General features: G+C 36.2%; 1 protein-coding gene across 4 annotated transcripts in view; it reads right to left on the reverse strand.

Annotated features, from left to right (window-relative positions):
* Positions 1 to 252: 252 nt before the first annotated feature.
* Positions 253 to 27507, reverse strand: part of FUT8 (fucosyltransferase 8) — a 313536-nt gene continuing 286281 nt past the window's right edge. For all 4 annotated transcript variants that reach the window (XM_055304476.1, XM_055304477.1, XM_055304478.1 and 1 more), the window contains 4 exons: positions 21634 to 21880; positions 16872 to 17048; positions 10731 to 10881; positions 253 to 1257 (listed from right to left, as the gene is read on the reverse strand). In XM_055304476.1, the coding sequence (XP_055160451.1) occupies positions 940 to 1257; positions 10731 to 10881; positions 16872 to 17048; positions 21634 to 21880 (893 nt within the window). In that variant the 3' untranslated portion in view covers positions 253 to 939. The remainder of the gene's footprint in view (positions 1258 to 10730; positions 10882 to 16871; positions 17049 to 21633; positions 21881 to 27507) is intronic.

Here is a 27507-nt window from a genome sequence, read left to right on the forward strand (position 1 = left end):
AATTAAAAAAATAAGCAATGCCCAAAATAAGAAAATAAAAGTGTGCAAAGAGTATTCTTAGCAATTTTGTAATACGTATCAACTAAATTCAGTTTTCAGTGTTAAAATGGACTAATCTTCGACCTAAGCAATCAGAAATAGAAAAAAAAAATCAAGCAGAAAAACTAGAAAACTCCTCTTTTTATCATAGTTTTTCTATAAAGCTGACCACAACATCATCCAATGATGGAAAATTCCAAAAACTTTACAAAATTCCTCTTTTTAAAATTTATTTTTTGTTATCAAAGAGAATGTCCAGAAACATTGAGTACTAAAGATCTGTTCATGGCATTGTTTTACAAAAGTTCCTAATGGAGTGTGAATATTTTATTTTTTGATGTATCTTTCACTTATTAATGATGAAGTGGATGAACTGATGTAATTACTTAAAAAAAAAATCCAGACAAAAACATCCATTCTCATTCTGAATCTGCTGATTGGAGTGAATTCAGTGGTTACAATAGCACCACTGGCTAAGAATCAACCTCCCCACAGTAGGGAGCTATTTGTGTCTTCTCATTAGGTCACGTAGGTCTCTCAGATATAGGCACCATGTTTGAAGTCTCACACAAAATGTCTGTGTCACTTAAATTACACAAATGTGGCAGTGTTTGTTTCATGGGGACATAATCTTGAAAGAAGGGGCAAAGTAGAAAACAACCTGTTTGTATGTTATATGTGAGTACATTATTGGACTGTGCATGAGTTTAAGGGCATTGTAGCCCTTAAAGAGTTAAAGAGTAATTCCAAGAGTGAAGCATCTGTTATTTCCAGCTGCACCTGGTGCTTGAAGTTGTCTACTCATTTCACCATGTGTTGTAAAGTCAGGGCCTTCTTCATCTACTGTTTGGCTCAAACGGTTTGAACTGAGTTTAGCTGTCCTTCTTTTCCATTGAAACTTTATTTCTCAGCCTCAGGATATGTGGGGTACTTGACCGTTTCTATCTTCTCTCGGACTTTGTAGGAGGGATATAGGCCCGTCCTTCCCAGTTTCCTGTTGACACCTTTAGAATAGCCATCCCAATGATTTCCAGCCACACCAATGATATCTCCAGGTTCCATGGGGATTTCATCTGCAGTTCGAGGTTGGTGAGGATAAATAGCAATCTGGTTGTGGGCATTTTGGCCCCCAAAATAGTAGATGTCATCCAAAGAATGGAAGTTTGCAGAAGCATCAGGATGAAGTGTTTGCATGATTTCGTAAGCAACTCGACAGACCTTGGGAAAGAATGGAAAAAAAAATGTGTTAGTATACATAAAATCTCCTGCATAGCAACCTGAAGGCCCTTGGCCAAACAGACTAGGACCAGACCAGGACTAGGACTGACAAGTTGAGAAGTGGTAGATTCTAGTCACAGGTTTTCAGTTGATTTGCTCTCAATTACAATACAAATCATTCTTCATCTTTGTGCTTGTATCTTTTTTTTTTTTAAACATAATAGATTACTATAAGTTCTCTGGGAGTGAAAAAACATATCTAATGCTTTAAGAATATGAATCAGTTAATTTTAATGAACATTTAATAAGAGTCACACAGTATACCTCGTGTTGGGTACTGGTGACAAAAAAATGAGTAAGACCCAGTTTGTGTCTTCAAAGAATTTAAGGTTGAGCATGAAGATCATAAATACTTTATACAAATGTTGCTGCTCCTTTCTCCTCATTCAGTCTCAATCAATCCCATACTCTTTTCTGCTAGGTTGGATTTGATCTCAGAACTCTTTTCAATAGAAATTCAGGTAATTTTTGACAATCAACTAGCCTTGGTAAGTGAGCTAAAACATATCATTTCTGTTCTAAAGAGTTTTAAGAGCACTAAGTAGATATTAACATTCTAGAACTGAATAAGATGGACTAGCCTTTGCTGAAGATGCATCTACCTGATGCATTTAAATCTACTTAAAAGATTCCTCTGTCCAGGGGCACCTGGGTGGCCCAGTGGTTGAGCGTCTGCCTTTGGCTCAAGTCGTGGTCCTAGGGTCGTAGGATCAAGTCCCACATCAGGCTCCTCACAGGGAACTTGCTTCCTCTGCCTATGTCTCTGCCTCTGTGTGTTTCTCATGAATAAATAGGTCTTTAAAAAAAAAGATTCCTCTGTCCAAAGAATACCTACATGCCCACTGGATGGCTGCTAAAATACCACAATCTGAGCTTTGTACATTGAGCCTGATGCTTGGTGATAAAGTTAAACTATTACTATTTTCATGGGGGTATAACATTTTAAGCAATAAATATATTCTTTATAAATGGGGTTCATGAGCTTTTTCTAAGAATAGGTGAAGACAGAAGAGAGAATACTGTCACTTTGCTTAAAAAAATTCTTCCACTATGGGCAGCCTGGGTAGCTCAGCAGTTTAGCGCCTGCCTTTGGCCCGGGCATGATCCTGGAGACCAGGGATCAAGGCCCACGTCAGGCTCCCTGCATGGAGCCTGCTTCTCCCTCTGCCTGTGTCTCTGCCTCTCTCTCTCTCTGTGTGTCTTTCATGAATGGGTGAATAAAATCTTTAAGAATTTTCTTAAAAAAGAAAATTCTTCCATTATAAAAATAAAATTCTTCCATTATAATTCAATGTGAACAGAGAACTCAAGTCAAATTTTCCCAAATCTCCAGTAGTGGTTGTCTCAGTTAATGAAGCTTTGTCTCTAGGCCAATACTTTTGCATTTATTTAAAATGAAACTATTAATAGTAATTGTTAACCTGCTCAGTGGAGCAATTTAGGATTACTCAGCAGTCTTTTAAAACTCTGATATTTATGAGATCAAATCTAAATGAAGATGCTCATTCTTAACTATTATGAGCAAATGAAATCTGATTAGGTTAAGCCTCACTTTAACTTCTTAAAGAATCTGAATTTCAGGAACTGCAGGGGTGCTTTTCAAATGCTTTGCAGATGAGACTTTAAAAATATTTTAAATTTTGCAAATATGGACTAAAATACAAGGAGAGCAAGTCATCTGCCCAAATTCTAGTGCTAGAATTTCAACATCATAAAATCAAGGCCGTGACTTTGCTTGAAAGTTTGCTACTCTATCAACAGACTAATTTCACACTGGAGATGCGAGAATGTCATGGTACAATTGAGATCACTGATGGAATACTGAGACTATAACAAAATGAGGGTCGAAAAGATTTGGAATGGGAACTCCAAAGTCAGCTGAAGGTCCACAGGGGGGCAAGCAAAATCAAGTGGAGACTTACAAAGGAAGAAACTAAATAAAACAAAGCAGCTTCAAAAATAGCAAAGTATAGAGGCTAGCATTTTCTGAGTTTTTGCTGTCATTGTTTTAGGTATTATTTATTTAATATCTCTATTAATTTACTTAATACTCAAGTAGCCCCATAAAATTCTATTTCCTCATTTCACAGAGGTCAAAGGTCAGTTAAAATTTTGCCCAAGGTTGTAATTATTATTAAGTGGTAGATTCTGGTTTTGAACCTGAGCAGTTTGTGAATCTTGTTAACTCTTAAGTATATTTCTTTTGCAGAGCCTGGTCTCCATTATTTGGATTTTTTTTTTATTTTTTAAAGATTTTATTTATTTATTCATGAGAGACACACACAGAGAGAGGCAGACACACAGGCAGAGGGAGAAGCAGGGACACAGAGAGAGAAGCAGGCTCCATGCAGGAAGCCCAATATGGGGACTCGATCCTGGGACTCCAGATCATGCCTGGAGCCAAAGGCAGACATCTGCTCAACTGCTGAGTCACCCAGGTGTCCCTCCGTATTTGGATTGTAACACCAGAAAGATAAAACATAAGGCCAAGGCAAGCCTTGGGCAAACTAGACAGTTTTGTTTTTTCAGGGCCCTTTAACCCAGTCTTCAATTATTTCTAGCCAGGAATGCAGGAGCTTGCATTGCCCTTGACATGACCACATTGTGGCAATGAGCCCTGACATATTTCCTCCTCTCTACTATTAAGTGTCTCACCCTCATAAAAACATTGCCTTCAGTCCCACACCCTTAGGGACTGCTTTCTTTTGTAGGATAATCCTAATAATCAGTTTATAGTTTGGTATCCATAATTGTTGAAGTGTTAGTGGGTTAATAACATATGTATTTTCTTAAGCCAAAGAAAAACAAAGGGTAGAAATTTCAAAGACTGAGGTGGACCAATATGAGGCCCTATATTCTTTTCATTATAATGCTAACACTATGAGGTGGTTGCTGCTATTATCCATATTTTATAACTGAAGAAACAAGCCCCAGAAAGATTAATTAAAAAAAAAGTTGGGGGGGTGGGGATGAGCTAGTAAATGGTAGAATTCTTTCTGGCTCTCTACCACACTAAAATGTCTTAGGATAAGTACCTAATACTGTGCCTGTCACATAGTAGGTGCTCAGAAAGTACCCATTGAATGAATACTGCTTCATGCATAATATCAGCCTAGCAGTGGAGATGCAGGTCCATGAGTGATATTTAATCCCTAAGATCCACATATAACATTCTTAGTAGTACCATGGAACAATTCACTGCAAAGGGCTATAAAGATGACTATAGTATTAATGTTTGCATTTAACTACCCTAGGCTTTCTCTTTGGGCTTTACCAATTCAAACTGTGTGGCAGGTAAATGAAGGCTTTCAGCTAATATCAATACTCAGTTTTTTTTTTTAAAGATTTTATTTATTTATTCATGATAGACAGAGGAGGGTGGGGAGACACAGGCAGAGGGAGAAGCAGGCTCCATGCCAGGAGCCTGACGCGGGACTCAATCCCGGGACTCCAGGATCGCGCCCTGGGCCAAAGGCAGGCGCCAAACCGCTGAGCCACCGAGGGATGCCCAATACTCAGTTTTTGATGCTGGACAAATCTCATGACTGAGAGAGGCAAACCCTTTGGTTGAAAGCTGTGGTTGACTATATGTAGTAAGTTTTATTTCATTTATTGCATGTCAGTATATCATTTAGAACATCACTAAGCACACAGGATGGGTAAGAGCAAAAATGTTGCTAAAGGATAAAAACACGATGCAACTGTATTTTTTAAAAAAAAAAGTTTAAAAGGAGAGGACGGTCCATGAACCTGAATTTTATCCCTGAGGAGCAACCAGCTGAGTTTACATGAGCCTCCAAAGCCTTCTCAGAGCAGATGGGATCTTGTTTTTTTTTTTGTCAAAATAGATGGGGCCAGGAGGATCTCCTAGTGTGAAAAGTTGGAAGTAGGTTCTTGTCTCCTTGGGTGATGGTGAAAGATGTATACACTTTTCCTGTAAACTACTTTGTTCTGCTATACAACAGGAGAATAGTATCCACTATTGTTTCGTGGGCCTTCCCTCAATGGAAATTCCTATCCAAAGTCATTTGTCTAGAATAAAATGAATGTAGTATATGGTTGTTCCCTTCGGTCTTTCCAAAATCTGATTCAGAGTGTAATGAGGCCAGGTATGTTGTGTGTGGATTTGGAACTAGACAACAAAGAGTGTCACTAGAATGTTGTATTAAGTGTGAAAAAGTGTCACAAGGGAAAAAAAGTAGTTTTGTGATTTCAATGGTTAAAACTACAGAACAATGTTGATAGCTGCTTTAAAAATGCTGATAATCCAAAGCTTTTAAAGTGAGCATCTACAACAATTTATGTAAATCAGATTCCAGGATAATAAAAACTGATTCCAAAACTTGATAATATTAAAAAAAAACCTTTCTGATATTTTGCCCATCTACAACTAAGTACAATTGAATAATTGCTGTTATTTCACCACCTATAATTTCTGTGTTTCTTATTTAAGACGGTTTTATTAAATAGGAAACTAAATGACAAAGTAGATGCTTTGGATATAGGCAACTTCTAGTAACATAGAGCAAGATTAAATACTTGGTAGAATAGTTTGGAATGTGATTGCATAGCTTTCAAAACCTACTTGATGTTTTCGGAAAATGTTTATATTGCCTCTAATTTTCAGATGAAATCCTGAGGATTGTTCTCTTCGATTTATGAGGCTTTTAGGACAAACTTGGCTTTGAGAAACGGCTCTGATGAAGGGATTCAGAAAACTAAGAGCAACAATAGTAACAATATTAAAGTTTTATTATTGGCTTAAAAAAACCTTTTCACTTAAGAGGAGAGAATTCCCAGATCTCAGTTATGGATATAAAACCAAGAAAAATCAGAAGTCCTGAGATTGAGGGGGATGGATCCAAAACGTTATGAGGAATCCTGATTAAGGTGCCATGATATTTGTGTCTGCAGTTTCTCAAATGTCAATTAAGTCTTGCATTTTTCCTTCTGGCATGGCATTTCATTCTTCCAGTATTGCCTATAATAGTTCATGGTCAACAGATAAGCTCTTTCTCACTATTGTCTTACAGTGTAATAGTTCTCAAAGGATAGGACACAGGATACAAAACTGCAGGGTTGTCAAGCATTATGAAGAAGATACTAAACTCTTTGTCACTTTCTAATAATATCTTTGAACATGATATTATCATCAAGGAAAGTTTGAGAGCTAGTTGTCCATGTTTTATTCTGGGCTGAGATTTGGTTCTCAATGTTTTATTTTTTTGTCCCCCTTCTGGATGTAACACTTAGTCTTCTTCTATTTCCCAACATGCCTATGGCATATATAGGAACATCTGCAGATTAATTTCCCTAAAAGTCAACAAATACACAATTTTACTTGCATTTGCTAAAGCAAATACTGTTACTCATCATTTACCCTTTGGGAATGAAGAGCTTTTGTTTCTGAAAATTTATATTATATGGTGCTGTTCTCTTTCAATAAACTAAATAAAATAGAAGTGAGGAGATATATTGGCACAGAGAAATTAAAATGCCTAATGCTACTGGCTACTCTTCTTTCTTGTTTAAAAAACAGATTTATTTATTTTAGAGAGAGGGAGAGAATGAGAGAGAGAGTGTGAGCCAGGGGAGGGACAAAGGGAGCGGGAGAGGATCCCAAGCAGACTCTGAGTGTGGAGCCCAACATGGGGCTTGATCTGATGATCCTGAGATCATGACCTGAGCAGAAATGAAGACTTAGATGCTTAACTGAAAGAGCCACCCATGCACCCTCTGGCTTCTCTCTCTCTCCTTTTTAAAAAATATTTATTTATTCATGAAAGACAGAGACAGAAACATAGGCAGAAAGAGAAGCAGGTTCCCTGTGGGGAGCCTGATGCAGAACTTGATCCAGGACCCTGGGATCATGCCTTGTGCTGAAAGCAGACACTCAACCACTGAGCCACTGAGGCCTCCCTGGCTTCTCTTCTTAAAGAAGAATTATTATACCTGTTCAATATACATAATTATTCAGTAGAACCTAAGCATTACCCATGACCACAAGCAGGAGTAACAGAGTCCTTGAATAATAGCATGTTTCATGTTCCTCCTAAAACATGAGAGTGTATGGTCTGAAATAGGGTCATGTGAAAAAAGGTTGCTAAAGTAACTACTGTAGAATCTCTGTAACACACAAAGGTATTCCTATACTTTTCCCTTTATAAATAACAATAGCAGCTAACATTATATTTAATATATTGTTAAGTACTATTTTCAGTAGTTTACATATAACTTTTAATCATCATAGTAACTGTATGTAGTAGGTGCTACTACTGTTTTACAGGCAGGGAAGAAATGGTCAGTGATAAGCTAATTTGTTCAAATGCCACCCAGATACTAAGTGGTCAAAGTCAGATTTATTTATTTTTAAGATTTTATTTATTTATTCATGAGAGACACACAGAGAGAGGCAGAGACATAGGCAGAGGGAGAAGTATAGGGAGAAGCAGGCTCCTTAAAGGGAGCCAGATATGGAATTCGATCCCGGAACCCTGGGATCATGTTCTAAGCTGAAGGCAGATGCTCAACCACAGAGCCACCGAGGCATCCCCAAAGTTAGATTTAAACCCATTCTGATTCTAGAGTCCATGTTACTTTATTCTAGTTCTCTGCATAGGAGTCAATGGCTTGGCATTTTGATGTTATCAGTATCTTTTTCTCAAACTCCACTGGTGATGATGATGAGACATTTTTAGGGAAATTTCAAACAATTCCAAATTTGGGTTTATGGCAAGAGAACCTCTACAATCAAGCAACCAATTTCATTCATAGTGCAAAAATACTGAACTGTACTAAACCCATATTTTTTCTAAAAATATTTGCAAAAAATGCTGGAGTATGAGCAAACCCAGAGATTTATCAGTGAATGTGGAATTATTTCAAAATTTCAAATGCTACAGCTGATAGTCATCAAGAAAGGTATGTGATAATGGCAGTGATCACATTTAGCAAACTGCCATTCAATATATAAATATAAGGTATTTTTACTGTTAAACTTTTATTCTGAACTCTCACATAAAATTTTTTGAGGTATTCAAGTCTACTTTGGGATACAAAATATTAGTTTGAGTTTTGCTTTGTTCAAATGAACAAAAGTTATTTTGGATGAACTTTGACTTATCAAGAATTTTTAGGAATAATATAATATATAAGCATAAATCTCATTCCTTTGGAGATAAAACATCCTCTCCGCACCACTCTTTCTTCATATGAATGAATTCTCTGACCCTGAGGTATGGAAAACATGCTGAGGTTGATATTATGCACAAAATAGAACAAAGTAGTATGAACAATATGCCCCTCAAGCTTGTACAGATTTCTACTACCATAAAGTAACAGAATTCCTGATTTCTGGATCAAAATTAGAGTCATGAGGTTATAAGAATCAAAAATTCTATAGCACAACCTTGAAAAGAAAAAATAAAAAAGGATTTTCTTTCTAGAATAAACCTAATGGTAGTATCAAGGAGGGCTGGAAGAAGGAAAGCAAAATAGAGAACATCCCTGTAAGTCTCAGTGTCTGCCTACATGTAAGGCTGCTAAATGTTTAGACATGTATATATTTATTTAACTTTCAAGCCTTATGGCTACAGCAGTGATTCTCAACAAAGGCAATTTTGTCCTCCCCACTGCTGTGGGATATTTGGCAATATCTGAAGACATTTTCAGTTGTCACAACTTGAGGTGGGGTGCTACTGGCCAGGGGAGCTGCTGAGTACCCTATAATGCACAGGACAGCATCTCACAACAAAGTACCTGCCTATAATTCAAAAAATGCCTAGGCTAAGAAACCCTGGACTACAGGAATAGACTTTAGACAGGCCTAACATCTAGACCTACAAAGAAGGTGGCATATCTAGGAAAATGACTCTGATTCATTCATTCAAACAATAAGCATTCAAAAATGTGTGGAGGTTGTTACTAGTCATTTGTACCTGTTGATCAGGTGGGCATATAGCCAGATTCTCAGTTGAGAGAGAAAAAGTTGTGATTCCTCCCATCTACCCACTATGAGAATAGAAAGGGGAGCTTCTCAAAGAGAGGATCCTTATTCCAGTTAGGAAGAAAACATCAGCAGTGGATCCCTTCATGGGAACTTGGAAGGCCAAGGAAATTTTCTGTTCTGACTAGGACTGTTGCTATGTGACTTCTGTTCTGGGTAGGAAGTTCTCATTCCATATTGAAGAAACTCATAGCCTTTGCTGGGGTAGGTATCTTTATAATAATCATATCACCATCCCGTTGTGACAATGTACATTGTCACAAAATAAAAAAAGTCCATTTCTTTATATTCTCTGAAGTATATTCTCATGAAAATGGTGCAGCCTTCCTTTTCACATTTCCTTTTCTCTGCTTCTTCTAGGCATTTAGGAAAAAATTTATCTTACATGATCTATATTTCTTGGTAATTACTCTCTAGTTACTTCACGTGAGTATTTTGCTCACTAGATTCTGGGCCAGGGTAAGATCTGTATCTTCAATCTCCCTGGAAATCCTCTCTGCACCTAATATAATTCTGAGCACAAACAGTCATTTAACAGATTGTTGAATGAACTAACCAATAATATGCACATAAATGAGGTCAGAATAAAACCAACAATAAATATTTCTATGCTGATATTCCATTGTGTATACAAGGCTGATTGGACCACTCATAGAAACAAATACACCAAGCCCATAATATACAATTATCTGCAACAATTAAACTCAAAGAATGATTGTAATATGGTATTGCTTAAATTTAATGTATAGTTTTTTGCTTCGTAGAAATGTAATAGGACTTGAAAAAGAATTACATTTATACTTTATTTTCTATAAAGTAATCAAGTGAGACACAATGCTCAGCATTTAAGCCTCTCAGCATCAGTGCATCAATGTGTAGGAGTGGACGGATTCTGGTTGCATAGTGATGGCAAAATCAGGAAATATTTTTTTTTAAAGATTTTATTTATTTATTTTTAAAGGAGAGAGAGGGAGAGCCAGCAGGGGGAGGGGCAAAGGAAGAGGAGAGAGAATTCTGCATAGACCTTGCACTGAGCCCTACATGGGGCTCGATCTCATGACCTGAGCTGAAACCAAGAGTCGGAAGCTTAACTGACTAAGCCACCCAGGTGTCCCTGCAAATTCACAAAGTATTAATAAGTAAGCTTTTTTACTTGCTATTTGGTTAAATGCTGTGAACAATTGCTTGTAAGCAACTATATTTGAATACCTAACTTTTTGGGAGGAGGTATGGAATCTTCCTATTCTTTCACAAAAGAGATCATTCCCAAATATTAGGAAAATTGCACCTGAACATTAAACATAGACACAGATACAGATATATGTACACCCCCCCCCCCAAGAACTTCCTGAGCTCAACATGATCAAAAAAAATATTGGCTATTTAAACATGCCCTACTATCGCTTACCTGGGATGAAAAAGTACACACTAGGAAGTCTGCCTGGGAGAGAAAGTGTATATCCAGGATCACACCGCGAAGTGAATTTTCTGTGTATCGATTGTGTAGTCCAGCTGACCAAGAGATAGAGTTATCACTAATAAATTCATAAGTGGGGTACCTATAAAAAAGAAATAAATTTGTACATAGTCACTGAAATTACAATATTCTATCAGGAGTTAGTATCTTACCACCAGGAAGTAGACCTGCTCCTTTGACCAAAGTTGTTCTTTTTAATACTAAGCAGAGCTTTAATTGTGGTATTTAATAGATTCGATGAAGCATCTTTGAATCTGTCAGTGGAGTAGAAACCATTCTGGAATGTCCTAAATATTACATGTTATTGGCATGTCACATAATATGCACAATACATGCATCAAAATGTCCCTTCTCAATTCATAGGAGTTGAAGGTTCCTTATTTTTTTTTGTAACGAGTGACAAAGAGGTTTTTTAAACTGCTTTCCCATTTGGTCACTAAACTTTTCCCTTAGAGTAGAAATATCACGGCTAAATTTCATTTACATTTTTAACCTAGAATTTGAGATAATTCAGACTGGTTTCCCCTAAACCCCATCCTCAAAACACTGTTTTAGCCAACAGCAGTAATGGAAAATCAGTTTAGGGCAGCCTGGGTGGCTCAGCGGTTTAGCACCGCCTTCAGCCCAGGGTGTGATCCTGGAGACTGGAGATTGAGTCCCATGTCAGGCTCCCTGCATGGAGCCTGCTTCTCCCTCTGCCTGTGTCTCTGCCTCTCTCTGTCTCTCTCTCTATCTCTCATGAATAAATGAAAATCTTAAAAAAAAAGAAAATCAGTCTAATAAATTTATGAAAGCAAATTCTTTACAGATGTCCACCAAGTAATATTTCAATAGTCTTGAGATAGGATATGTGTTTAAAAGTATTAAAACAAGATATCTTTAAAAAGTCCACCATATGTTCAAATGATTCTACTGTGAATTAGGAGGTTTAATTATACTCTAGTATACAGTGAATAAATTCTTAGTGCATGAGGTAAATCTTTAGAGTTGAGTTGAAAACTTAGGGAATTATACAAAAATTGGATAATAATTGTACCTGTTTTACATAATTCTGTAGGAATTAAATACATAAGCAAAGTAAAGTGGTTAGGAGAGCATCTGACATGCAGTAAATGCTCATTACGTATTAGCTGTGATTGTTAAACATTCTTTTGCAGATGTCCATCTGGTTTTATTTCTTACTTCCTTTAGATCTCTGCTGTAATAAAGTCTTATTAGTGAGGACTTCAGAAATTTCTATCTTTTTTACTTACTTAATTTCATGACTTTTATTATCATCTGACATAATATATATTTTGACTGTTATTTACTGCCTGTATCCATTTCCCACCTCCATCATCCCTAGCTGGAATGTAAGCTATATAAAGAGGCATTTCATCTGCTTTGTTCACTGTATTATTCTCAGTAACTAAAAAAGAATTGGGAATATAACAGAGAATCTATTAATATCTGGTGAGAGGGTAAAAGTGCCTATCTGTAAACCCTGAACCATTAGGAGTCTGTTTACATGTCTGTCTCCCACACAGTATTCTCCTAAGGTTGGGACTAGACTTGATTTTTCTTTGCCTCACAACACCTAGTGCCCCACGCAATGCTGAGTAGGTAAATACATGAATAAGTGAGTGCTACCCATGTCTGGGACTTTGTCCTAATTCCCTAACAGCTGCTTCAGATTCTCTTCAGTTCACAGCCACCGAGGAGCTTTCTCTCATTGCCTCTAATAATGACTGGGATGGCAAAGTCTCAGAGCACTGTTTCAGACTGGTATTCAGTGCTCAGATCCATTCGACCTCATTATTTTTGACATTTTGCCCTCCTAAGCCCCAAATCAGGGAGACAAAGGAAATGTCACATTTATTTTAAAAAGAAAACAACCAAAAAGACTTTTAATGTGATTCTTGTGAAGCTGCATACCCAGGCATGGGGCAGAAACAGCAACAAATAAGTATGAAAAGGCTGGAGGACAGAGGACAGAGCGAATCATTAAAACACAGGTTTTATACTTGAATAAAGACTAACTCTGTCAGTGTGGTTTGTGTGCTCAGTGAAAAGAGTGATCTTTTTTACTGAGAAGTGACACTAACATTAATGCCCTTCCTAATTTAAAGACCTCTCCCTGGAACCAAACCAAAAGAACTCTTAAGTTCCACAGGTTTTATCTGAGACAGCTTGATGAACAATACCTGAGTTTGGAAAACAAACAAACAGAAACAATGTAAATAATGGAAAAGGGAGATTTTGCATCTCCAATTATAAGCATGGAAATTTCTGCACAAACATGCTTGTTTGTGTTCTGCCCACAAGTATGTCAGCAGAGGATTTCTTTTACTGTGACATTGTAGAGATTAGCAATGATAAAATATATTTTTTTCTCCTTCTACCTTATAAAAATTTATTTTTGCATCACTCACAAAGGGCTAACTTAAAGTTATAAACTAACAACACATTGTCTTTTCTGAAGTCTTTCTCCAGACTGAGGGAGATACTCCTCTTCATGATTTCATTGTACCTGGTATAAAATTCCTACAGGGCATTCATTTAACTATACTGCAATAACTTGTTACATGTATATGCCTACCAGTTGGATACTCCTTTAAATAAGAAGCCACATATTATCTTTTTATTTCTTTTTGTATTTCTAGTGCCCTGTAACTGTGTGAAGCATATTATAGTTCAATAAAACATTGAAAAAATTCATCACTCGTTATTGCTGAGTCTTTATTTTGCAGGGCAAACACTTTACAAAAACTTTTAAACAAATTTTTCTTGCCTCTGTTCATTTAAATGAAACTAAATTTTAGGAGTGCTCATCCAGCATTTTTGATAAAAAGCAAACTAAGTACATAAATATAAATTCTAAGAGATTTTTAAAGACTTGTTTCTTCTCCTATTTCACCCCTGTTCCCAATCTCCACGTCTTAGAATATGATATTGGATAGACAACTTTAAGAGTTCTTACTTCTTGGCCAATGATTCTGCAATTTAAACTAACAGTGACCTGCCTAAGAGAGACATCTACACATTATCAATGGCTTCCATAATCAGTGGGAAACAGGTGTGAAAATCTCACAGATGAACTCAGTCTTAATCTAAAGAAACCTGAGATGTAATACCAAGTAGCAAAGCATTATCTACTCATTTTCACACAAAAGCCGAATATATAAAGCTAATCATGACCACTTTTAGAAAAGATAAGCTACCCAGAAAATGGATTCTTCTCTGTGTGAATCCTATGCATCATTTACTTCTTCAGCACTTCACCCTTTTGAAGCACAAAAGTCTCATAATCATCCTGGATACTATATACCTTGATGAGAGACTAACTCATGTTTTTGGTCACCTAAAACAATGACAGAGGTTTTATGGTTTGCTTAGGTATCAAAACAAATCCTGACAGGTCTAAAGCAGAGTTAATTCAGAGCAGAAAAACATCTAGGTAAAATACTGAAGGAGAGAAACAGCATTTAAGTTCCTGGGAAAATTTTCAAAATGATTCATAAAATTGAGGTGCCTAGGTGGTTGCAGTTGGTTAAGCATCTGCCTCTTGGTTTTGGCTCAGGTCATGATCTCAGTTCAGAGCCTGCTTGGGATTCTCTCTACGCCCCCCTCTGTCCTCCTGCTTGTACTCTCTCAAATAAAATCAATCAATCAATCAATCAATCTTAAAAAACAAAGACTCAGAAAATTAAAATTAAAGGATTTCCAAAGAGGAAAAACAATGCATAAAATGCTGCTACTACATTTATAACAGAATATGAAAAAAGCCTGCCTCCTGGACTACTGTGGAGAAGAGTTATTGGCTCTTTACTATAAGTTACTGAGTTACTGACCACAGAAAGGAAATTCAAGTTTTACTATTCCTACAATCTTAGTAGATACTGCTGTCAAGAGTACTATAAAGGTTGCTTGCTATAAAAATATCATGGGGCACTATGGATCAAAGTTGTAAGATGTTCGTATCTTTTTACCTAAATATTTCCAAATCCAGAAGTCTAGCTTAAGGAAATAACCTAACTACAATATTGGGAAAATGAGCAAGTAAGCAATTGCAGAAGATATGTAGTCATTAAAAAGGGACATTTTAAGATAATAATAATTTTAGGGACCTGAGAAAATGGATCCATTGCTGTATTAAGTAAAAAAGAGTTCAAATTATATAGAATATGATCAACTACTAAAATGGGTAACTATATAAATGACTAAAGGTGATATGTCAACATTTAAGTAATTGTTACCACTGAGTAATAGGTTGTGGGTAGTATTTTTTCCTTGCCTATATACTTATCAACTTCTATATTTTCTAATGAGCATGAATTATTTTGCTAGTCAAGGAAAAAAGAAAAACAGGAAAAAACCTTGTGATGCTTCAAGAACAAGTATAAGAGTAGATAAAATTAATATTTAATTTTGTTTTTCAAACAAGCTACAAATTCAGTCTGGTATTTTAAAATGAAGGAGTATGGTGAACTATTTCTAATTTGTTTCTATCTAATAGGTCTGGATATCAGACTGGAAAAGTATTTGTGAAAATTTTGTATTGTGTTTTGTGCCCATTCATTTAATCCCTAACTATAAGCATATAACTTGGCTTATACTTGGCTGATGAATTTCATGGTCCTTTGTGTGTATGTGTGTGAAAGACAGTGAAAGTGTGTGTGTGAGAGAGAGAATACTTGATAGAGGGAGCCTTAAAAAATGCAATTTATATCAGGTTAATTTGAATTCTTAAAGGGAGAAATAGGATTTAAATTATTACCCAGTGATTTGAATAAACATTTGCATTACAGTCTTCACTTTAAATTTGTTTTTCTTCCCAAGTCTTATTTGTGACATAAAAAATGACCAAGAAAATTAATTAAACAAATAGCTTAAATGATTAGCAGTGAATAAAATGTTTTCAAGCTGATGGGATTGAAATAAACATAATTTAATAATTATTGGGCACTGAGCTAGGTAGGTACTGTGTCTAAGGTGCTTATATCCAGTGAGGGAGACAGAGGTAAGCAAGTGCTAAACACTAAGTCAGAGCAGAAGGACACTTAGGGATTTAGGGATGATTTCTGGAGTAAATGGTGTATGAGCAAAGCTAAGACTACAGATTCTTCTCCTTCATTCCCTACTTTCACACATTTAATACATCTTTTATTAATAGTAAGTAAAGGCCAATTCTAGGTTCACTCAGATCCTGTGATAAATTCCCAATTGGGATCAGTGAGCTTTATGTGTTTTTTTGAATACCCTATGTTAAAACTCTACAGTAGCTACTCTACAGTAACTGTAGAGTAATTGTCTGGTCTCCCACTAGGTTAGGAATTCCTTGAGAGCAGAGGATCTTGTGTATCATGGAATACCAAGTATCTCACACAATGCCTAAAATATAGGTATGCTCCATAAATGATGATTACTGTTCAATACATACTAGCAGTTCTTATTCCTCCACTTATAAAACTCATCTTCTGATTCTTTACTTTTCTTTAATTTCCAGGTTCCAGAAATATTTATGAAATGAAAATTTATATTTTACATATGTTTCACTTGCCCATAATTGCTAGTGAAGATAGTAAGAGCAAAAAAGGTAAGCACTTGGTGTGTTTTATTGCTAGTAGTCCTATACAGTTGGTTGGTGTTGTGGACTGAATGTTTGTGTCCCCCTAGAATTCCTATTTTTGAGCTGTAACTCCCAATGTGATAGTATTTGGAGATGAGGCCTTTGGGAGATGATTAGGATTAAATGGGGGCGTGAGAATGGGCCCCTTGTGATGGAATTAATGCCCTGATAGGAAGAGACACCAGAAAGCTTGCTCTCAAAGAGGCCATGGGAGTACATAGCAAGATGGCAGCTGCCCACACACCAAGGGAAGAGACTTCAGAATGAAATATATACTTTGCTGGCACCTCAAATATGCTTTGATTATATTAATAGTCACCCAAGTACACAGTTGTTTGAATTTTAAAAACTCCCAATAATCAGTAGTAATATTATATAATAAGAATCACAAGTCATGGGAATTAAGGATTCCTTTCAACCGAAAAGAATCCCAGTCTAGAATCACTAGTGTTCATCTAACTCACTTTGTTTTTGCCTCCTTTAATAAAGAAGGGTCATCCGTAGCCAAATACACTCTTCTTTTATCCACTTGCATTCTTCGAGCGAGAAGCTGAAAATGTTCTTCAACGTGTACCATGTATTCCTCAATGGGATGGAAAGCTGCTTCTGTTCCTACTTTGTCTGTGCGTCTGACATGGACTCTGGGGGGCAGAAGGAGAAAGTCAGATTCTGCTGACAATGTTCTGATCCACTTGGTGCTTTTAATACTGAATTTTATACCTTTATTTATGGTGGCATCACAGACATTTTAAGCCAATTTCTCTTTCAGTTTTGCCATTAGAAAAAATAAAATATTAAAAATTCAAATACATATATTCTAAATATATGTGCATGTTAACACAATACAAGGAGAATTAGAAAATAAGCTTTTGAAGAATGCTTTCTTATAAAGAAAGTAATTGGTATATCTAAGAATAATGGTAGAAAAAAATGAAGATTCCAGAGTTTTATATTCCATATACGCAGCAAAATACCAACCAGCCTTCCAGAAAAAACTGGGTGCAACTTTTTAAGATTTTTGACAACAAATAATACCAAGATTCACAGCTGTTATTACAGAATATTAAATATATTTTTTGCAACATTTTGGTACCAATTTTTCTTGTTCTTCATGATACCCTCTAACAGACCTGCATGGATTCTTCCTATACCACAATCAAGGCAGGTAAATCTTTTAAGAATTCTTACTATTTTAAGTTCATGGAGATGTTCTAGCCCTTTTGTTGTATGCATAATGAATTTTCTTTCGCTGTTTTTCACTCTATCAAACACAAGCAGATATTGATCTCATCTGTCCTATTTTTAAAAAGCCCTAAAACCATAAAATTGGGAACAAAGATTTACACTGTTCTGCACTAAATAATGTGTTGACTTCCACAGTACTCTCCTCCCATCTTAGTGCTTTCAAAGTGATTATAAATGAAAATAATAATGGTTAGAGTTTATTTTCATAAATTAAAGCTCTCCTTCAATTTACCCTTCTGCATCCCTCCCTACCAAATTACCAAACCACTATTCAAAAGTAGGAAAAAAAAGTAGATTTGTTTCCCCTTAGGTTATAAAACATGGGCATGCCTTAGGTCAAGCCAAAAGCTGGCTTTTTTTGTGAATCTGGAGCGGGGAGGGGCGGTGTCTATTCTCATGGTAGTTAATCTGTTGTCTTTATAGGTATTATTTCCTTTGCATTCCAGACTAAGTTCCAGATGTGAATACCATCATATGAACACCTATCATTCTTTCTTCCCACATCATTCTTTTTTTTTTTTAAGATTTTATTTATTTATTCATAGAGACAGAGAGAGAGAGGCAGAGACACAGGCAGAGGGAGAAGCAGCCTCCATGCAAAAGCCTGACGTGGGACTCGATCCAGGGTCTCCAGGATCACGCCCTGGGCTGCAGGTGGCGCTAAACCGCTGCGACATCAGGGCTGCCCTTCCCACATCATTCTTAATCACTGCTCCTCTCAGGAAATTGGAATTATTCACTGTGCTCCTTAGAGATGAAGTGGGCCAGAAAGAACAATTGCACTGAATTTCAATGAAAAGCTTCATGAGAAGAAGCACTATTTGATACTCTGGCTTCACCATACACTTTCTTTAGCTCTAACATTTAAAATAGGGATCAGGGGTGCCTGGGTGGCTCAGGCCATGATCTCAGGGTCCTGGGATAGAGCTCTGATTTGGGGCCTCCTGCTCAGCAGGGAGGTCTGTTTCTCCCTCTGCCTCTGCCCTGCTCCCACCCATGCATGCTCACTCACGCTCTCTCAAATAAATAAAATCTTTAAAAATAAATAAACAAACCAACAAATAAATAAGGGATCAGTAGCTTCTCTACATATGTAGACTAAGACCCAAGGGAAGATGTGGGGTGGGAGATATGAAAATGAAAATAAAAACAAAAACAAACAAAAGCTGTAATGACAGACAAAGAAGCAGAGGTAGTGGCAGAGTACTACCAATCAATTTTCTCAATTCTCCAAATACCCCTGAAATTAGAGAGGAGCATAATGGAGTCTTTATGGAAGGATCAGAACGTTAGGCCTGTGAAGGATATTTGAAGTCATTTTAATGTAATGCAAGTCTTTCATTAGAGAGTTAAGGAAACTGATGCCTCTGAAGACATTATCAGCGAACAAAAAGACAACATAAGGCAAAGGGAAGCTGGTTTCTCTCACATACATTCAACCTAGTCATCACAAAAGTTAAAGTTCTTTGTGTACTTGCCTAACTTTCATAACCGTTGCCTCTTCAACAACATGGGTGTGAACTATGTGGGCCCACTTATACACAGATTTTTTACAGTTCAATACTGTAAAAATATTTTCTCTTCCTTATGATTTTCTAATAGCATGTTCTTTTCTCTAGCTTACTTTATTGTAAGAATACAGTATATAATACATATAGCATACAAAATATATGTGAATCGACTGTTTATGCTATTGGTAAGGCTTCCAGCCAACATCAGAGTATTAGTAGTTAAGTTTGGGAGGAGTCAAAATTTATACATGGATTTTAAACTGCATGGGGGGGTCAGTAATCCTAACATGGCATTGTTCCAGGGTTATCTATATTAGATATCAAGCTCTTTCCGGGCAGGGAATCTCATTTTTTTTTTAAGATTGTATTTATTTATTCATGAGAGACAGAGATTGAGAGAGAGAGAGAGGCACAGACACAAGCAGAGGGAGAAGCAGGCTCCATGCAGGGAGCCTGATGAGGGACTAGATCCTGGGTCTCTAGGATCACACCCTGGGCTAAAGGCGGCGCTAAACTGAGCCACCTGGGCTGCCCTCGGGCAAAGAATCTAATTTTATTTATTTCTAATAGCACCAAACACAATAAATAAATGAATGAATTCTGGGTCCACACAAAAATCTAATTGTTTAGTACCATGTGAATAGAAACCTTAGATATCACCTTAGTTTCTTCAGTTTTAAACAAAGAAGAGTGGCAATCAATGAAGACCCAGAATGATCAAGTACATCGCCCAAAGTCAGATTATTTCTTAGTGGTAGAAGTTAGATGGTACCCCCAGATTCTTGAATTCTAGTGTCCTCTTTCATTACAGCACACCACCTCAATGTAAAAATAACTTAATTGTCTGTGGTATTTCAATTTTCTATATTTGGCCAACTCTTAATATGATGGATGGCCCATGGACAATTAGGATAGCTTTCTGGTATACAAAACTGTAGGAAAGCTTCCAAGCAAAGTTAAGATGGTCTAAGCCCCGGTTTTGTTTGGAACTTTGGGCAGAGATTTTCTTCCTTTAGTTTCCTCACCTGTAAAATAGTTATCTCTACCCACTTCACAGGACTGTGTTATAGGATCAATGAGAGAACATAAAGTTATTTTGGTAATTTAATTACTATACTGTTGTCTTTCAAGATCCTGTTCAAACACTGAAGCTATGAAGACTTTCCTGATCTAGATGGAAGTACATTTCTTTCTCTGACCTCTCATAAAACTTTTTATACTATTCGCAGGGTATTTATCACATTCTACCCATATAATGTTAGCCGTATGTCTCTTTTCCAATTGCCTGTAGTAAGCTAGAAGAAGCTATTTAAAAAAAAAATTAATCTCTGTCCCCCACAGTAGCAGGTATTCAATAAATGTTCTGCAAATAAGTGAACGAATCAACACATGTATTAATATTAATCAATAGCTGACTTTATTACAAACAGTATAAGCTACAGAATGTCACAGCCACCTAGCCTACAAGTCTATTTTCAGGAATTATTTTAGCATCAGTCTCTCTGAAATGTAATAATACTTTACAGTATGTTTTTTTTCACTTAACTAAAATCCTTTTATACTCCTTGTCACATCACTTTTAGGTATTAGCTTCAGTATTTTACAGATGGAAAAATCAAAGCCCAGTATCATTAATAAGTTACTTGGTCCAGATTTAGGGAAAAGCCAGAGGTACTGCCCAGGTCACTTAGTCTAGGTACAGTATTATTTTCATTAAACAAAGACAATTTTCCCAAGGTATGAAATCTGGCCCTAGGACCCAGGAAAATTCCTCTTTCCATAACTTTTTAATGTATGTGTACAGGAACACATATTTGTGAGCAAGATGCTCCTTTGGATTCTTCTCAGTCCTAGGATTTCCTGATATATCTATCTTCCCTAAACATAAGCATGAGACTGATCACATATGTATATGAGAAGTGGGCCAAGAAAGAATTTAAATAATAATTTTAACATTATCTTACATTATATATACTCCTCTTATTTTCAAAAATAGCTTCCAGGGCAAAAAAAGAAAACAGAACATCAAAAAATGCAAAATAATCACCAGTGGTAATTAATGAAGCCTAACAAAAAGAGCAACAGAAAAGCTATAAATGTGATAGCTTTATCTCATGGTCTTGTTAAGGGTAAGACAAGAATCATGTATAACATCCAAAATACTCTCAATAAAATAAAATTTTGCTAGCTTCCCCAGAAGAGATAGCTAATTTTAGAAGCATCAGTTTAATATATTTGTTGAATAAATAAATAAGTGAATGAGGGTAACAAAGTATGATGACTTAGCTGTTCTAAGTGAACAAAGTAAGAATGATCTCCCTGTGACCTAAGGTGAACTGTGGAACATCTGTTTTTGGATGGGGCTCTGAAAATTTATGAAACTTTATGATATAAAGTTTACAATATACTATGAAGTATACATATCTCTGCTACTACATATCACTTTATGAGAAACAAATCAGATTCTTACCCAATAACTGGATGTTTGAAGCCAAGCTTCTTGGTAGCCTCTTCTATTTCCTTTTCTAGCCAGGGTTGTGGGCGGATCAAGTATTTGACAAACTGGGACACCCACCACACTGCAGGATCACCATGGACTCGTACAAGCCGATCTGCAAGGTCTTCTGGTACAGCCAGGGGTAAATATGGTGGACGAGGATGAAGACTGTCTACAATGGGGAGCTCAACCACCTGAACATTTTTGTCCTTTACTTCACCTGAAAGAATATCAAAATATATCATCACCATGCTGGATTCCTCATACATTTACCATTTAAGAAGAACTCACTCTGGATGCTTTCATCCTCATAGCAACTCTAAGGCAGTATTATAATTCTCTCTTTACAGAGGCACTTAAGTAACTTGCTCAAGGTACTAGGACAGAAGTGACAGAGCCAACTTTCACATTTGGGTTGGTCTGCCTCTCAAGTCCATGGCATTTTTTTCCCGTTCATAACATGCTGCCATATCAATACCTCATACCCTAGATAAGGATGCATCCAGCACTCGAAGAATCTCATCAGAGAATAATCAATCATATTGCTAGTGAACACAGCCAAAGAAGCAAAGTTCTGCTTTTTTGTACTTTTTTTTTAAATATTTATTTATTTATTTATGACAGAGAGAGAGAGAGAGAGAGAGAGAGCGAGAGCGAGAGAGAGAGAGAGAGAGAGAGAGGCAGAGACACAGGAGGAAGTTACTTAAGCAGGCTCCATGACAGGAGCCCGATGTGGGACTCGATCCTGGGACTCCAGGATCGTGCCCTGGGCCAAAGGGAGGTGCTAAACCGCTGAGCCACCCAGGGATTCCCTTGTTTTTGTTTTTGAACTAGACAATAAATTGTTCTCAAAACTTCTAGATTGTCATTATAGCAAATGACTCTTGTATTACTTTCATGCTAGAGCACAATGATATTAGAGATACCTAAAGATTTTAATTATAAGCCAAGCAGTTATATCTTTTAAAGAAAAAAAGAGATAATTCTAGTCTTTTTTTTTCTTGGCCAAATTATCCATTATATTTTCAATTATGATATCAATATAATCTATGTTGATTGTTTACATGGATATTAATGTAAAGTTAGAACAGATTAGATGCTAATTTTTGTAGATGATGATTAGCTTCAGAATCCAACTTCTATATATCATTAATGTTATTATGGTTCTATCAATTTTATAATGCAATGAGATGAACATCCCAAAATGGGATAAGCCAGTAACTTTAGAGTTTACTTTACATATCGAAGACCACATAGTAATAACTAGAAGACACAAAGATACCAGGCAGAGAAATTTCACAAATATAAAATGTACTGAATTAAAATTTCAGTAACAGAAAATATTAACCTGAACATACAAAATAACTCCACTTAAGATGTTGTCAATGTGTATAATGAATTAGAATCACAGTTAATCACTGGACCATTTAAGAAAGAATGTACTTGCAGAGAATAAACCTAGAATACATTTAAGATGTATTCACTGGAATGGAACATAGTCTTCAAATTCTGTTTTTTTTTTTTTTTTTCAAATATACAAAATGTCTTAAAGTAATTATCTGGGAAAGTAATCACTCAAACCAACGGCATGATTATTAGAAAGTCAGTTGGCCTAACTAAAAATTAAAAACGTCTGGTTAATATTCTCTCTCTCTCTGATATGTAAAACTCATTTGAGGATTCTTAGAACAAAGCCCCTGAAACATGGTATTTGTTGCATGAATAAATGGAAATAAAAAAATTTACCACCAGTATTGCAATTCATCTAGGGTACCAGTTAAGAAAAAAGTGGGTACCTTTATCAGATGAGAAACTGTAATTAAGGGTGTATAGGGAAAGAGTGAGCTACATTTTAAATTAAGCTCTAATAATCTCCCTAAGGCAAGGGAAATTGGGATGACTTCTTTGACATGGACATGATAAGAGATGTAGTACATGAATAATAGAAAAAAAAAAGGAAGCGAAAACAGTTTTTTATAAAAAAAGAAAGGAAAAAATCTAGCTCTCCTATATGACCATAAACAAAAGCAAAATTAAGAGGGCTTCCTTTTGTGATTTCTTCCTAATAAGGTTATTCTCTGTGTAACTAGAGCATTTCACTTAGATAAGTATTACACTGATTGCCTCAAGGCCTTAGCTTTCTTACAGCTAGTCCTATTGACAGCTTTCAGATAGAAATGAAAACTATGCCTATACCTTCAAGACAGAGAATTTAGTTTGCTTTTGTTGGTTCATTGTTCATTCATTCACTTATTCAGTTGTTCAAATATTTGTTGAACACTGTTATAAGTCAAATACTACATGACACAGAGTATACAGTGATAACATGGTCCTTACCCTCAAGATTTCTAGCTCAAAAACCTCTCCTAGAACTGACCACTTTCAGTGAAAGAAAAATAAACAAAATAAAACAAAAAGCCATCACCTAAAAACTTATTATCAAAATGATATCAATACTCAACTTCCTAGTAAAATATTAAGAATTTATCATTTTCATACCAATATAATTTTCATTTATACAAAAATAAAGTTTAGCTTCTTCAATAATGATATATTTCAGAATAAATGAAAATAACATTACATATGCTATTTTAGAAGGTCCTTTTTTTAATTTTTTTTTTTTTTTTATTTATGATAGTCACACAGAGAGAGAGAGAGAGGCAGAGACACAGGCAGAGAGAGAAGCAGGCTCCATGCACCGGGAGCCCGATGTGGGATTCTATCCAGGGTCTCCAGGATCACGCCCTGGGCCAAACGCAGGCGCCAAACCGCTGCGCCACCCAGGGATCCCTAGAAGGTCCTTTTTTAACTTGGTTGACCACCTATTTATTTTTTATTCTACTGACATACATAAGCAAAAAGATTAAAATTTGGAACAGATCTATAATCTTGTTCAGTGTTTTCTAAACTTTGGTCACTAATGTAATGAACGTTATAATTTTTACCATATCCATATACTATCTGTACTGTTTAAAGTTTTAAAAATTCACTTTTAAAACATATGAATTTATTTTATATATGGCAAATAGAAAAATAACTTCATTGAAACAATATAGACACTATTCTCTGTGAAGGATTCTGAGCCCAAGCCAGATTTCTATTTAAAAAGGAGATTACTGGGCACCTGGGTAGCTTAGTGGTTGAGTTTCTGCCTTTGGCTCAAGTCATGATCCCGGGGTCCAGTTCCGCCTCAGGCTCCCCATAGGGAGCCTGCTTTTCCTTCTGCCTATGTCTCTGCCTCTCTCTCTGTGTCTCTCATGAGTAAATAAATAAAATCTTTAAAAAAAAAAAAGGAGATTATCAGTGATGTTAAAGAGGTATAATTGCTTTTTTTCCTTACATCTCCTATGAGTTTGAAACAAAATGAGAGAGAAGAATAAAATGGCCATCAAAATACCAGCTTGATCACCAATAAGGATAAACTAGAGAATGTAGTTTTTTGTTTTGGATTTTGGGCCTTATCGGTTTTCCAACAGTTCCCACCCAGCCCTATGCAGAGTTTGTTAACCAAGGCCTACTATACGGGAAGGAGGAGGAGCATGCCTTCTGAGAGAAGCCAGAAAGCTCTATGCCTCACACGTTCAGTTCCTCCTCCTAAACTCGCCAGTTGTACACTATTTTCCTTCCAAGTAGAAGGGAAATGAGGTGGACAGAAAGGAGCAAAAAAGCACTTTAGTACTTTCTCCTTGAAGGAATGGAATTAATTTCTATAGGAATTCTTGAAGAATGGAAGATTCCCAGTACGTGTTCCTACCCATCTCCACCCCCAAAACAATTATCCAGTGTTAAAGAACTATTAAAGATACCTTGATACCAAACTGAGAATTTGTCTGACATGCTCAGAAAGACTGAAAAAGAAGTAACTTTCTCAACTATGCAATTCAATGTTTATTTAATCTTTTATCAATAAGGAAACTGTCTGAAATTATTTCATACAGATTACTACAGATTATTTTATTAAAATATGTAGGTTCAGAGTTTGGGAAACAGATTTACCTAAATTGTCTCATTTTACAGAACAAATAAACTAGAGAAGCTAAGTGAATTTCTCAAAGGTAATAAAGCTAAATAAAAGGGCCAGGATTAGACAGACTCTAGTATTTACTGCATTACTTTTATTACATTCTGCTTTCTGGAACATATATATATATATATATATCTCAAAGCATTTAAGTATGTTCCCTTTTGATCAATCAGGAGTGCCCTGCCATTCTAATAAGACTTTATTTATTATTGAAAAGAAAAAAAAACCACAGCACTGCATCAACATTCCAGCAAGAGAATGTTTTATGTATGTGTATAAGTCACACAAAAGTCAGCACTATGCATTTGGAGAGCATCAGAGCAAACTAGTCTAGGTATTACACGAATGACTGCCTGGTTCAACTTGAACTGATAGGACCATTATTATTTCAGAGACTTATTTTCAAGACTACCTTCTCTTGTTGCTAATTCTGTTTTATAAGGTCATTCTCTTTGCTAAAGGCAGGGAAGAGTCAATAGGCTTGTTAGTACACTTGGAGCCCTCTGCCCATAGCACAGATAGCTCTTTGACAGGGAGGATATCTACAGGTGCAGGCAAGTATCTCTAGAAAAGCCCTCTTCCCTGCTGTTCAATCCATAGCAACCCCATTTAAAAGCAATACTCTGTTATCATTCCATGTGCCATAAGACAGAAATACTAGCCCTAGAATTAGTCAATTTGAATTATTAATCATCAGTAGACTCAATAGAAAGATCTTAATACCACCATGAATGAATAGGTTCTGCTATAATGAAAAATGTTTCAAGGGTAGAAAAGATTTGGAATCCTAGTCCATGAGACATCTTCTGCATTTGCTGTCTTCTTTCTTCGGTTGCTACTCAGTGACTATATCACTCTGATTTGTGAGAGAAACAGAACTTAGGAGGGGAAAATCTTCTAAGACAGAACTCATATAGCCAGAATGGCCAAGGTAAAGAAGTTTGGAGTAGGGTTGCCAGTTGCCAGTTGGGAAAAGTTGCCAATAAGACATCACTACCTGAAACCTAAATTTCAGGTAGGAAGAGGAGGGGATTATTAGTAACACTATGGCAATTCTGAAGCTAAAAAGTTGTCTGCTTTCTGATCCCAAGACTCCTAAGGAGATTTCCTTAATATTCACATAGGTCTAGGCTTCCCTCAAATAGGTACAGAGGGGTAGAATGAGGTTTTAATTCCCTTCCTAGAGGTTACCTTGAATGGCTATAGCTGGTAAATGCCATCACACTCAAGAGCCTTTCCAAAGACTGCGCCCACTGCTGAGACTCATGGCCCTACCTGAGGCTGGAACAAGGGAGAAACCAAACAAGTATGGTAAAGCAAATGCCTATTCGTACAGTACCCTGACTGTAGTGCATAGTGATTATGAGTATGGGCTTTGTAATGACAAAAACTCTGTGTTGAAAAATCACTTAACAGTGGTATGATCTTGGGTAAATTATATTTAACTTCACCCAAATTTCTTCATCTGGAAAATGGCTCTGATAATAACACCTTATTATCTGTAAAATGGGATTAATTATAGGATCTTACTCCTCGAGTTATTTTAAGGATAAGATATTATATGGAGAGAGCTGACACAATGCCTAACACATAGTAATTCTCAAAAAATGTTTAGTTCTTTACCCTGGAATCAATCCTGTTAAATAATTCTCAAAAAGCTAGCTAGAGTTTGGTCAGGAAAGAGATTATTTGCCAAAATATTATATTCTTTGAAAAAATATCAAAGTTCCTAATTTCAGTGAGCCAAAGATATATTCTCAAATATACCAGATATAAGGAGACATAAGATATATACCCAAAGTAAATCTTAGTCATATTGTTTA

This window comes from Nyctereutes procyonoides, unplaced genomic scaffold, assembly GCF_905146905.1.
Source record: "Nyctereutes procyonoides isolate TBG_1078 unplaced genomic scaffold, NYPRO_anot_genome, whole genome shotgun sequence".
Taxonomy (NCBI): Eukaryota; Metazoa; Chordata; class Mammalia; order Carnivora; family Canidae; genus Nyctereutes; species Nyctereutes procyonoides.